The following is a 15236-nucleotide window of genomic DNA, read 5'->3' as shown; positions in this document are numbered from 1 at the left end:
AAAAAAATTAATTGAATAATTGCATATTTTTTAAAATTTAATTTTCATAAAGAATTGTATCAATAAATTTTTAAATAATTGAATTCGTTTGACGAATTTTAATAAAATTTTTAAGAATAATAACATTTTTTCGAGGAATTTGATTAAACTTTTATTAAAAATAATAGAAATTCTGCAATGAGTTTTATTATTTATCAAAATAATTAAATTCCTAATAAGAATTTTATTATTTACCATAATAATTGAATCTCTGTAAAAATTTTATTATTCATGAAAATAATTGAATGATTACGAAGAAATTTATTTAAAAAAATTGTAAATAATGAAATTCCTGTGAAATTTTTATTATTTTTTGAAAATAATTAAAAGGTTTGTGTAGAATTTTTAGAGATGTGCAAAAAGCTCGAATTTCCGAGCCGAGGCGAGCCGAAATTTTTTCGAGCCGAGCCAAGCCGAGCCGGCTCGATGTATCGAGTACTCGAAAAAATCGAGTACTCGGGTAAATTAGAATACTCGATTAAATTCGAGTACTCGAGTGAAATCGAGTACTCGAATGGATTCGAGCTTTTAAATGACAAAAAAACTATTAATAAGTAGAAAATTTCGAATTTATGCGAATTAAAGTCAATAAATCTTCAATTTCAAAGTGTATTTCAATTTGCTAATTATAATCTATGCGAAAATTATATGATTTTTCTCTAGAACTTGAATTTACTTAAGAGCTCGAAAAAATTCGAGTACTCGAAACGTTCGAGTACTTAAAAAAATTCGAGTGCTCGAAATTATTCGAGCTTTTTGGACAGCTCGGCTCGAGCTCGAACTGATTAGGCTCGGCTTGGCTCGGCTCGAAAAATGAAAAGCTCGAAAAAGCTCGATCGAGCCTTGAGCTTCGAGCTTTTTCCACATCTCTAAGAATTTTATTAAATTTTTAAATAATTGAATTCTTTTGGAATGTTTTCTTAGAGTAGTAGATACCTATTAAAAATCATTGAATTAAGAAAAATTTTTGAAAATAATTGTATTTCGGAGAAGAATTTAATTATTTCTAAAGATAATTGAAATTTTGACGAGAATTTTTGAATATAAATGAATTTCTGCGAAGAATTTTATTACTTTTGAAAATAATTGAATTTTTGCAATGAGTTTTATTATTTATCAAAATAATTGAATTCCTAATAAGAATTTGATTATTTACCAAAATAATTGAATCTCTGTAAAAATTTTATTATTTATAAATATAATTAAATGATTGCGATCAAAAATTTATAAAAAAAATTTGTAAATAATGAAATTCCTGTGGAGTTTTTATTATTTTTTGAAAATAATTAAAGGTTGGTGCAGAATTTTATTAAATTTTTTTTTAAATAATTGAATTCTTTTGGAATATTTTAATAGAATAGTAGATACCTATTAAAAATCATTGAATTGATATAAAAAAATCTGCATAATTTTAATTTGACAAAACATAATATTTAACAAAATTTTAGTCTTTGAATGAAAAGAAGTGAAAAAAATTCTGATGATTTCTATTTGTCATTACAATTTTGAATTAATTATAAAATAAAAATAATTATAACATAATAATATAGTGTACAATCTATCTAAAGTTAACAAAAAACAAAAGTATAAACAAAAGACAACTTTAGAATGTGAGGGACAGAAAAAGTGAATGAATGAAAAAATGAAAGGACCTTTTCATTTAAGGAATCTGTACTGCGCAAGCGCGGAATATATATAGAACTTCCGACAAAGTTTCGAGCACTTTTTGTACAAAATGCACAGTGCCAATAGTGAAAAGTAATTAAAAAATATTGCTAATGAATGTTGAAAAAAAAATTAGCGTGTATTAAAAATGAGCAGTATCCCTGAGAAAAATAATCCACAAAGGAAAAAAATTGATGCACAAAAGAAATGTTGTTTTGGGAATTGCAAAAGTGATACTCGTTGCAAGTCTTATTTGACTGAAAATTATTACTTTATTTCTTTCCCAAAACCGTTTAACAGTTAGAAAATGAAATATTAGGAATGAAAATATTCGAAGTAATTGCAAAACTTGTCAAGTATGTCGAAAATGAGACCTGTTGGTAAGGTTATGTTCATAACATAACATAACCTTATTTACATGTAAACAATATAGACTTTTTTACCCTTTCAACACTGACTTCGTCTTTATAACCATATTTTTAATTGACAGACAGTATTTTTCTCTACCTGTTCAAACATTAATTTTGCTTTTAGAATGTCATTTTCATCGAGTTTTTTATTTGAATTGTTATTAGCACAATATACATTCTGACACAAAGTTGCTCGAAAATTTTGAAATCGCGCCGTCTGTCATGGCGTAGCTCCAACTTCCGGTCTTAAATGAAAAGGTCTAATAGTTAATAGTTAATTTATCTTTAAATTAAAATTTTAAAATTTGATTATCAATTGTTTCATTCTATTCAAGTTAGAAAGAATTGATTTACTTCATTTAAAAAAAAAGAAGATCGAAGAAGTTTAAAAATAAATAAATTTGGGTTGTCAAGGGAAATGAGTACTCAGCTCAGGAAAGAAAAGAAAGGAAAGGATTCGACCTCTTTCATCCACCAACTTTCAGAGAGGAAACAGGCTTTTAAAGATTTCTCATAATTTCCTTTCAATTAAAGTTTTATAAAGAATTTAATATTGTTTAAATTATGTGTGAGTAGTGTAATAAGTATTCGTTATAATTATATTTCAAGAATATTTTTTGGAATTATTTCATCTTATTGTTCTAAATTAGGTGAGATATGTAAGTTTTATTTTCAGAGGAAGCATATATGCTTAAGAATTATAATTCTTAAATTATAATTTAAATAATTAATTCATTTTTTCCATTAAATTCAAAAAATTTAGTAGATAGATACCTATTAAAAATTTTTAAACATAATTGAATTTTTGCGAAGATTTTTATTACTTTTGAAAATAATTGAATTCCTCCAATCATTTGAGATTTCCCTAAAATTATCCAAATTATATCGTACAGTTTACGGACTTTATGGACCTTTTTTCAAAAGAACGGACTTTTACGGACTTCAAGCAAAGCTACGGACTTTTATGGAATTTACGAACCTAGTTCGAGCCTTGATGTCATGGAAAATTACATGCCGTAAAAATTCTATAAATAAAAAAAATTTTATTGTTTGAATTTCAAGGGTCATTGTTTCTAAGTTTAACGATATTCTTAAAATGAGGCACGCGTCAAACTATATTAATAGACAAGATTATAAAGGCTTCCCTTTAAAAATAAATTGTAATGGATTTATGAAATTCTCTTGCATCCAAAAGGATACAAGAATAAGGATTTATTTTTAAAATGATAAAATGACAGGAAAAGGGAATTCAATTTAGATTTGTTTCACTTTTTAAAAAAGAAATGTCATCAGTGATTAGAATTGGTATAAAGTTTTTGATATTGGATCAGAGATATTTTCAACGTAAAATTTGTATTTCAACTGTGAGTAATTGATTTTCTGTTATTTACAGGTGGCATGGCTACGAGTTGACACGCAAACGATTTTGACCATAGCTAGTCATGTTATCACGAAAAATCATCGAATCGCTGTGACGCACTCAGGACACCGCACATGGTCTTTGCACATAAAAGAGACAAAAGAGACTGACAGGGGTTGGTACATGTGTCAGGTGAACACTGATCCAATGTCGAGCATAACAGGTTTCCTGGAAGTTGTCGGTAAGTTATGCGTTATTTTATTTCCCTTTGTTTGTTCTTTTTGCATGAATATTTTAAAATAATGTCGAAGGAAAATATGAAAAAAGCATAGAAATTATTTTAATGTACACTTAGAAAAAAGTAAAAAAAAAATATTTTTAATAAACAAGTTTAAAAAGGCATAACTTATCATTTTTTGTTCCAGTTTTTTTCATGATAAACTATATTATAAGAAAAGCTTTTTTAATAGAATTTAGTTTAAAAATTAATTGTTGTTAACTTTAAATTTTTTTACCATTATATTTTTTAATAATTATCTTACCAATGATGGAAAAAATTATTTAATCCAGTAGAAGATAGTAAAAAAAAACAAAAAGCTGAATTACCGAATAACTATTGGAGCAAAATTTAATTGATTTGGTTACAAAGCGACAAGTTTTTCAATAAAAATAAGATCTTATTAGTTGATATAGTTTGACGCGTGCCTCATTGTTAGAGGATCTATAAATTTGGAAACAATGTCTTTTTAAATTTGATCAATCACATTTTTTCTATTCATATCATTCACATGGTATGTCTAGGAAAATTGCTGAATACATGCGTATTAATAGTTTTTATTAATAGTCTGGCTTTCAGAACCGCATTGACTTCAAAACTATTACTTTAGATTTTAATTTAAACCAGTCCTTGAAAAAACTAGTAGAGAAATTTAACATTACTAAAGACATTAAATTTTATCATTTTAAACTAATCAAGTCAGCGTTAATAATTTATGACTATTTTGGAAAATTACTCAGTCCAATAATATAATGTATTTAAACATGACAAGTTTTTAACGGTTTTTTAAAGAATGTCAACACTTTTTTTGATAATTTAATAATGTTTATCTGCTTTTGTCTTTTATTTTTAACTCATAGTGTTACGATTCGTTCTCTTAATGTTGAATAATTCTGACAGATTAAGGAAATAATTCGTTGTTTAAAAAACAGAAATAAGCATAATTTTGTATACCGAGGAATGTACCTTCTTTTAACGGTGTTTAGAATTGTGTTGAAGTAAAATGAATAATTGAGATAAAAGATAAGGAAAACTGCGTGCTTTAATTGTGGTGATGCAGGTCGCAAGTTAGAGTCGTCTGTAAGAAAAACCCAAGCAGCTTTTCTATGTAAAGAGAAGTACGACGATAAGATGAATATTAACCATATTGTCGGAGTTTGCGGAGTCTTTCAAACAACCCTTGGAAAGGCAAAAAAGACTCACAGAACTAAAATTGTAAGCAGATTTCCCAAAAGTCCCTATGTACAAAAAAAATTAACGACTAAAAATCTGATGAGTACCATGTTTCCTCACTATAGTATACAAATAGATACATCTTACTAATTTAGTAAGTGAGTAATCTTCGATCTTTTAAGTAATATTTTACTTGTATCAAATTTTAATGATTAGAAATGTTTGAAAAATTTGACCTACTTTAATTTTGCTTGTTTTGGAAATCTGGATATTGAAACTCTATCAAATATTCATCAACATCTTAAATGCTAAGTCGCTAGATTTAAGATAAGGAAGCTTCAAACACCGAAAATGCTAATCAATTATTTGTTTCTCAAAGCCCCGATGCACCAACGTACAAAGGAGAAAAGATTTTTACACACAAATCAGATTTTAAAGCTCTGACATTTATAAGTACTATTATCTTTGAATTTACTGAGGCTCTTTTAAACTCATGAACAGCAGTAAATTACGAGTTCAATGTACTGGGTAAAATAAATATAAACTCATCGTCTTCTATTCTGTATATAAAGCAGGATTCAAACACCGAAGTTGACTATAAATAAATAATTAAATTCTATTGCATTTATTTGTAAGAGATGTCAATAACGATGAAGATAGGAAACTTTTTTCATTTTTTAATAAATAAATTAAAATTTTTACACAGTTTTTTTGTTCTTTATTGTTATGTTTTGTTACTTCCATATAATTTTTACAATCATTTATACGTACTTATACAAATGCACAAATATATAACTGAATATATGCGCAATTATTATTTTATTGTAAAGTGTTAAAGAACATTATTAAATGAAACATTTCTACATAAAGTCTCAAACCATAACTTTAAAATCATAGTTAATATTTTTTGAAATAATGTATACATTACTACTATTATCTGAGAATTTAAATTTATTTAACCTAGTACCCACAAACGGCGATTATCATTCGATTTCAATTCGAACATTCGAAATTTATCGGATTCTATAAAAGTTTATATTGAACCTAGAGTTCAAAGTTTTAAATATTGACTTGTCCAAGTGTGCATTACTATTGCTAAAGATGAGCCATAGCTGATTCCTCTAAAGCATTTGATAAAGTGGATCATAGAATTGTTGTTAATAAATTAGAAACCATGGGTATATCTTTAAATCTGATTTTATATTTTAAAAGTTACTTATCGGATAGATTTCAAGTAGTAAAAGTAAGAGAGGGTTACTCTATTGCATTTTTAGCAACATCTGGTGTTTCCCAAGTATTAAATCTTTGTCAACTTCTGTTTATTATTCACATGAATGATATTAAGCTGGTTTCCAAGAACTCGCTTTTTCTACTTTATGCCGATGATCTAAAATGTTATAAATAGATCAGCCCTGAAAACCTTTGTGTAGATAATTTCAAACTTCAATCCGATATCAAAAGTTTGAGTAAATGTTGTGACAATAATTTGATACCCATAAATATTGAAAAATTAACAAAAAAAATAGTCAAATCTTTAATCAGTAAATACCAACAAATCTCACAAGAATATCTGAAAGGGAGTTCTGTCGGAAAAATTAACCAAAAAGGTAAACTTGGTTATTCGAGACACGACTCTTGTCAACAGAAAAATACACATACCAAATCGTGGTTCAAATTCAAATCATCTATCTATACTTTCCATCCAGAACCAACGATAGTAAAACAAATGTAAAGTCTCTTACAGTAACAATTCAATGTCTTCTCTCATCAACATTTAAAATCAAACTATCTTGAAAACGTGTTTTCGTCGTCTGCTACCGTTTTTCGCGAAACGCCAGAACCACTTGTCAATTAAAAGGAAGTTATACTGGATTTAATACTTCTGACATTAATCATTTATAATTTCTATTTATTCGTGCTTAAATCAAAAAGACTGATGGATTTCCAGTAATTATTTTTCATAAGAGAAGGATATTCCATCCGGAAATTAGGATATCCTTAGGAAATTTTTAAGATACCTATTAATTTCGCTATAGAACATCCTACCCTCTGGGCACGGAAACATCTTTGTTCTAGAAACGTTTTTAGAACGTTTCATGTCCGCTACATAACGGCTTAAGATCGTCCAATGTTCTAAAAACGTTTTTAGAACATAAAACGTTTTTAAGGCGCTATGTGGAGGACATGAAACGTTTTAGGAACGTTTCTAGAACAAAGACGTTTCCGTGTCCAGAGGGTACGGATATCATAAAAACTATTTATTATAGGTTATCAAGATCAACCCATAGATCTATATTATCATAAAAACTATTTTTTTATAATGTTTTAGATTTTTATCTACTTAATATCCATAAATTTTTCCAACATTACAAAAATACAAAACAATTTTTTCGTATCATAATAAAAGTAATGTTTAATTTAAATAATAGCTTAAGAGATAATGTATGAGAAATATTCCCATAAAATGATTGACTTTGTGTAAAATTCATTTGATTGTAGAAAGGATTGACCATATGAAACGCCAGAGGAAATCCCAGAGTAACATATTAAAGGAGGATATTATTACCCTTATTAGGGTAGCTCGCTATTAAATTTTCCCCTGTCAGAACGGTTGGAAAATTTCGAAACTTTGTCAAACTTAATTTTGCGAGGCTTACTAGGTGTAGAGAAACGATGTTAATTCTTTTTTAAAGCAAAGAACATGAGAAAAATTTAAAGTTATTTTTTTTAATGCATTGCTTTATATAAAGACACGCACCCAAGCATAACCGCCCATTTTCTTCCCTCGCAAGGAGAGAGAAAGAGACCAGCGAAGGTTCCATGCAAATATATGTAAAGTACGCTATACACTGGCCGGTAGACGATTGCACTCTTGGAGGGCTATTAAACACCTTCCTGGCGACGTGCCTTTGGCCCTAATAACCCACCCTGACTCCTCGAGACTATCCTCCCTCTTTTAGTGTGTTATATGTACGTTTTGCTCAAATATATATGTATATACACACACGCACAAGTTCTCCGTGGAATGTGTGTGGAAATCGCGTATATTATAGTCAGTGTACATAAACGTAGTTTAACCTCACCGCAACCCCTCGTTAAATTTCACCCTTATCACGATGGAGCTGAAGCCGGTCAGGTTATCGAGGTGCGAAAATAAGAGATCGTCCTACTCACTTCCCTTACCTCTTTTCTTCTTTCGATCCTCGTTTATCGATCGAATGGTTAGCCAGCGTTTTATTGCACACCGGCGGGTAAGAGCATTTGTAAAGAACTTTCGACCTCGATTTATGTCAGGTTCCGGATTTCATTGAAGATCTAAGACGAGCGACTAAAAGAGCACTCGATTCATCTTCAAAATCGCTTTTCCAAGTGTGTATTACCAAAGTTTGCGTCAAAAACTGACATCAAAATTATGAAAAATTATAGAAAAATATATGTGAGTAATTATAAAATTTTTTTTTCTTTGTTCACTCCCCTTCTCTGGAACATCTTTAGGACATCTTTGAGACATTTTTAGAACTTTTGTAGAATGTTTTTAGGATACTTTGCCCTCAAACACAAATTCAAATACGGAGCAATAAATTTATGAATCTTTTTTTATTTTGTATTTTGTAAGGGTAGAATTTACAACGATTAATTTTCTCGAAAAATATTTCATTGACAAATCTGCATCACTTTCCATTACAGAAAAATCGATTTCTCAACACGAACAAACTTCACAAATCTCATCAAGGAATTCTTCAAAGACAAAAGCCGCGATGCAATAACACAGCTCCTAGAACAAGCTGGACAAACGAACCTTTTTTTTAAAAATAAATAATAGTTGAGACGCTATCAAAATTTAACGCTTATTGGCACTCACAACCGGTTCACTACACAACATAATGAAAATAAAACACTACAAACTCGAAATTAACAAAAATATAAAATAAACTTTAAAACAAATCTCGATCATTGACGCTCGACAAAAATTACGTCGCGACTCCTTGAACTTCTGCTAGTAAGTGAGTGGCGATAACATCTTCTAATCACCGTACTATCGGCCCAAAAAGAACAGGCCCCTGTCTTTGAAAGCTCACAACGCAGATAAAAAAAATCGCAGAGAGTTAAGACAAAGTGAAATACGTAGCTTATTTATCTGGTTGTTCGTATACAAAATTCCATAACTCAAAAAAATTTTTTGTTTAAGTATTGGATTTTTAATTGAAAAAAATACATGGTTTTTTGCATGTTTTTGAGAATAGGCTACTTTGAAAGCATGTAGCTCATTTGAAAAATATCAAATCGACATACTGATTTTTTTCAGTAATATTTGTATCTTTCTTGAATATATAGTGGAGAATTTTTTTAATTCTTTAATTAACTTTCGGAGATTATTTCAATCAAAAATAAAAAGTTATTTCTCTTGCAAATAGAAGCACAGCTTTGAAATAAAATGCAAATTATGTAGAAGTTTTTCCTTATACAGAAAAAATTTGAAAAAACTTGTTAAAAAAATTTTGTTTAATAATTATTTATGAAAATGTTTTTCGTTTTCTGCTTTATTACTCCATTAAAGCAAGGTGCAGGCTGTCGTAAAACTATTTCGCAAAGGCGTCGAGGTCCAAAATCTTGGAAAACCCATTTTTCTATAAGCGCTCAGGTATAAATGAGTCTGTATGCTTGTAACAGAAAAATTGAGAATAAAGTGCAATAAGGGGATACGCACAGTGTTAAGTAGATAGCGAGTATCCTCTTATTGCATGTGAACCCTCAATTTCTACAAAGAAATAAAGAAATAATAGTAAAATGAAATTTCATAATATTATTTGTTTCAAATAAATTAAAATAAAGATTTATGTTGATCAGATTCAAATAATTAAGTTGAATAAGATTAAAATAATTGAATTATTAATAGAATATTTAATTTATTTGAAAATTAAATAATTAATTGTATTAAAAATTAAATATAAAGCAGATAATATTTAAATGAGTCACGTATTTATCAATTGTATTATTTTTACTTTACTTTTAAATTAAATATGGACTTATCCACGCGGGTAAGGAAAACTTCATTTCAGTCATTAGAAAGTATGGGAATCGCATAAGTCTGTCTCTCTTGCACTCATAGGCTATAGCTGCCCAATGGGAAGTAAACGATTGGTTCAATAATGGGCCATGCTTGGCGAACTCCGTTCCATTATTGGAACATTAATGGCAACCATCATTGGACCACCAATGGTTTAAACTTGGGATGATCACGCTACTGCCAATGATCGGTAGCCAAGCATCGGGCCAATATTAGTTGCCAAGGAATTGCCAAGAAAACAAAATCGATTTTTAAAAGCTTGATTTTTTATTGGCAGCCAACAAAAAACCAAGGTTTTGAAAATTGATTTTTTTTAATTATTAATTAAAATTTATTTTCAAAAAATATATTTTTCAAAAATATATATTTTTTTAAATTAATAGAACATATTAATTTAATTTGTCACCTCTGGTAAAACAAAGATGAAAGACTGATAAATTCCCTCACTTTATATCTTACAGTGGAGGGATAACTGTGAATGTCTTTGCGAGAGAGGAGCAGGTACTTATATAGAGCCAGTGAAACAGGTCACAAGCGAGAAAAAATCACTAGCATGCACTCTGGCGGCGCTTGTCGGAAGTGGCGCAACGTTGGTTGCCAAGCGCTGTGTCGATAACGTCAGGATATGCATGCGCGCCAGAAAACAGTTCCGACAAGCGCCGCCAGAGTGCATGCTAGTGATTTTTTCTCGCTTGTGACCTGTTTCACTGGCTCTATATAAGTACCTGCTCCTCTCTCGCAAAGACATTCACAGTTATCCCTCCACTGTAAGATATAAAGTGAGGGAATTTATCAGTCTTTCATCTTTGTTTTACCAGAGGTGACAAATTAAATTAATATGTTCTATTAATTTAAAAAAATATATATTTTTAAAAAATAAATTTTTGAAAAATATATTTTTTAAAAATAAATTTTAATTAATAATTAAAAAAAACCAATTTTTAAAACCTTGGTTTTTTGTTGGCTGCCAATAAAAAATCAAGCTTTTGAAAATCGATTTTGTTTCCTTGGCAATTCCTTGGCAACTAATATTGGCCCGATGCTTGGCTACCGATCATTGGCAGTAGCGTGATCATCCCAAGTTTAAACCATTGGTGGTCCAATGATGGTTGCCAATTGTTTTGCCAAGAAAAAACCATTGGGCACCAAGCATGGCCCATTATTGAACCAATCGTTAACATTGGCAACTTCCCGTTGGGTGACATAAATCTTTTTCTACTGTATAAGTAGATAAATTTGTACTGTTTAATCTATTAATTACAAAATTGAAAATTTCAAATAAGTTATAAACATTTACAAGGAATTGATAGGTATTAATTTTTTTTATAGATTTTCTGCTTTGAACGTTATATCAAAAATGTGCTTTGCCGTAATTGCCTTTAATGAGATGTATACAAAGCATGAAAGCCTTTTACAGTTGGCCATTATAATTTCGATGCCTAGGTTTTTATAATATTTCTGTTAGTTTCAATACAAATTGTCTTCTAAAAATGTGTTTTTAATGATCTTTCTGTGGTCCAAAAATTGCTTACTGCAATACGTTTTTGGCCACTTAAAAATTTTAGTTTAGTTAGTTCCAAACTACCGAAAGTGAGACTTCGTTTATGAAATTCAGAGTGTAGTGATAGTAGGCAGTGTTAAATTTCACTTTTTCGCAAATTTTTTTCTTTTAATAATCATTTTAAAAAGTTAGTATGGCTAACCAAATAACAATTAAAAACTGTGAATTTATAGTTACTGATGCCGGAAGTAATAGTGATTGTTTGTTTAAATGTATCGCCAAATATTTTAATGATAAAAATTATGCCAAGTTTCGTCGAGACATAGTTAATTATGTTGTTTTTAATTGGGAAGAATATAGAGAAGAAGCCAAGCATGTATTAAACGTAAATACTCCACGATCTTACAAAACTAAAATGGGAGTTGCTGGATGCTACGGCTCTATGTTAGAATGCCGAGCTGCTGCAAATTTTTTGAAAATTAATATTAAAGTGATACGTATGAACTAAGACGAAACTTTTTATATCCTTTCATTTGACCATAATACTTCAAATGAAAAAATGTATCTATTATTTACAGGGCAGTATCAAATACAAGATTGCGATGGACATTTTCTTTTTTTAACGCCTTTTAATAATGATACATCAAACGTTATGGAAATAGATATATTAAATGGAAATATTGTAAATGATGTTTATTTCGACAGCCAAATTTTAGGTAGCATAAATATGAGTCAAACAAATGAAGATTCACTTAACAATACTAATTTTCAAGACTTGACAATCCAAAAACCAATTTTACAAGATTTAAGTAGAATGCTGTCAAATGAAACAAATTCAGAGTTGTCCAGTGGTAGTGACGATTTAATAATAACAAATGAGCTTTTAAAATGTGAATTAAATATTGAACCAACTGAGAAAATTTACCACTATTTTTCAGAAGAAGAAAAAAAATTAATTCTTCGTGCAAGGCAATATTTTGAAATGGAAAAACGATTTGAAGTCAATGACAAATCGAAAGTTGTTCAACGTACTGCAGACTGTTTACAAATTTCTGAAAGAAGTATAAAACGAATAACATCGGAGTGGTTAAATAAAGGAAAATTTGATATAGCACCAAAAAGCGGGAGGCCACCAATTGAATGTGATGATTTCTTAAAAGGAGTAATTAGAAGAAAAATTCATAACTTTTACATGCGGAGAGAATTTCCGACTACTAAAGCTTTGTATGAAGAATTAATAAATGACGTACCTGATTTGCCAAATTTTAAATTATCAACATTACGAAATTGGATGAAAAATTTAAACTTTTCTTATGTTAAGCTAAAAAGAAAACCAGTATGGATGGAAAGTAGTACAATAGCAGCGCAAAGGGACAATTTTCTTCGTAATATTAAATTTTCTCGCGATAATGGTCACAATATCTTTTATACTGATGTAACATTGTGCGGAGAAAATCAAACAAGAAAGGGGCCGTTCAAAAAATACGTAACGCTATTTTTCGGAAATTTGGACCCCCCTCCCCCCATGTAACGCAATGTTGTATACATTAGCGCCATTTTTTCTGCTGACCGTAACAAATAGCTTGACCCCCCCTCCCCCCTAAAGCGTTACGTATTTTTTGAACGGCCCCAAAGTATGGTTGGGTTGAAAATTTAGTTTCAAGTGAAAATAGTAATTTTGATTATTATCGCAATAATGTACAAGAAGTTTTCGGTCAACGGGGAGGATTTATAACGCCAACTGGATCAGGACTGCGAGTTATTATTCTACATATCGGTGGAAAAAATGGTTTTGTACCCGGATGTTTAAACTGTTTTATCGGAAAAAAAGGAACTAATGATTATCACGGTGAAATGAACGCGAAACACTATGAAGAATGGTTCCGACATGTGTTAACAGTTCTACCATCAAAATCAGTTATTGTTCTAGATCAAGCACCATACCATACAATGCTTGATCCAGAATTTCGAAATCTTACAGCTGAATGGTTGAAAGCCAGAATCATCGAATGGTTAATTAAACGTGGAGTACCAGTTCCTGACTTTGCAAAAGACTTTAATGATTTGACAAAACAATCTTTGTTAGAATTGTCACGAAGTTACCGTTATCCAAAACAATATTTGCTTGAAAAAATAGCAACAGAAATTCGTGGCAGTGAAATAAAATTATTGTGGTTGCCTGTTGCTCATTGTTGCTCATTTTTTCCACAGGAAAATTAGGAAAAACCCTTCTTCCTCATTCCCACTGAGCAGCACCTAAAATGTTCTTGGAAAGGGTCATTGATCATGTGACATTCGCTGGCAATTAATCATGCGCGAAATCATTCAAATTCAGATTTCACGAAAGTCACAAGTCTCAAGTGATTGATCCAAGGACACATACAAAGAACTTGAGAAGAATTGAGACAAAACTATGATAAGAGAGAGACGGGCGAACAACTCACTATACCAAAATATACTTTATTTCTAACACTACAGATTCGGGCCAAAATAAGTATCGATTCACTTCGTTACAATTTTATTTTTACTCTACTTCTCCACTGTTTAATGTACTTTTAATATTTTTGATGATGACGATAGTTCTCGTAGAAGCGTTAAAAAAATAAACTGTATTTCTTTCACTCGAATTGGAATGAAAGAAGTTTTTCATCTGCATAAATGTATCTCTTATAAAAGAGACGTGTCCAGGTTTATAATTGCGACGTCTTCAGAGAATATTACAAACGGGAATATCAGCTAAATTTAATGAAAGTTAACAAAATTCTACAAACTGATAATAAACAAATTCAAAAATTAAATAGTTATCAAACAATGAAGATGGATCAGAAAATAAAAGACTTCTTAAATGAAATATGGCTGAAGTAGAAACGGCACAACAAACATTTCTTAAATGAAACGTAAAATTGATAATTCAGCAGAGCCCTATTACCTCGTTGCCATATTTAAACAGATTCAGTGTTGCTTACCTTAAGAAAAAAGGAAGAGGTTTTATCAGCAGCAGGGGGCCAAAGTCCAGCTCTTAAGAGCAATCATAATTACAAGCAGCAGAAATTAACATACAAAATTATTATCCTCCTTCTGTTAGCACTCGACGATCACAAACATCAGAAATTTTCCCTCATGTCAGCATGAGCATTTTCCTCATTTCGAAACACTACCGGCGGAAATTGTGCGAACGCTAACATCTCGAGCTATTAAAAAACACACCCGCATAGAAAGAGTGATAACTCCGTTAAAAGTGAAGCTAGATGCTTTTTTTAAATTGCATTGGAAAGCTTATTAAATTTCCAATGAAATGCCACTATTTTAAGTTGTATTGCATAAATAGGAAGCGAGATATCATGTTATGAAGACAAAAAAATAATTCTATTTTTTTCGGAATTCTTACCCCGACTTTGACTCCTGGCAAAATTTAGGAAAGTTGATGAAAAAAACTGTTACTTTCGCAGACTATTCCTTGTAACCTAAGCTTTTAATAGAGACCAAGAACAGAAAAAAATGTTTACGAGTTTACGAGATATTACAAAAAGAGTCATACCGTGCGAAACAGAATTTTCAATTATTGATTTCTCTAAATCGCCGTTAATTATTCTTTTGTCTTCATAACATGATATCTCGCTTCCTATTTATGCAATGCAACTTAAAATAGTGGCATTTCATTGGAAATTTAATAAGCTTTCCAATGCAATTTAAAAACAGCATCTAGCTGTTTGGTTGTTGGTTTGTTGATGAAACAGTGAAAT

At 30.1% G+C, this 15236-nt stretch overlaps 1 protein-coding gene across 1 annotated transcript in view; it reads left to right on the top strand.

The window, feature by feature from the left end:
- Nucleotides 1–15236, top strand: part of LOC122503575 (lachesin-like) — a 156638-nt gene that overhangs the window by 114998 nt on the left and 26404 nt on the right. Inside the window, exon 3 of the mRNA XM_043614171.1 lies at nucleotides 3508–3715. Within this exon, the coding sequence (XP_043470106.1) occupies nucleotides 3508–3715 (208 nt within the window). The remainder of the gene's footprint in view (nucleotides 1–3507; nucleotides 3716–15236) is intronic.

This window comes from Leptopilina heterotoma, unplaced genomic scaffold (genome assembly GCF_015476425.1).
Source record: "Leptopilina heterotoma isolate Lh14 unplaced genomic scaffold, ASM1547642v1 Lhet_11, whole genome shotgun sequence".
Taxonomy (NCBI): domain Eukaryota; kingdom Metazoa; phylum Arthropoda; class Insecta; order Hymenoptera; family Figitidae; genus Leptopilina; species Leptopilina heterotoma.
This window is presented reverse-complemented; position numbering and strand designations above follow the sequence as displayed.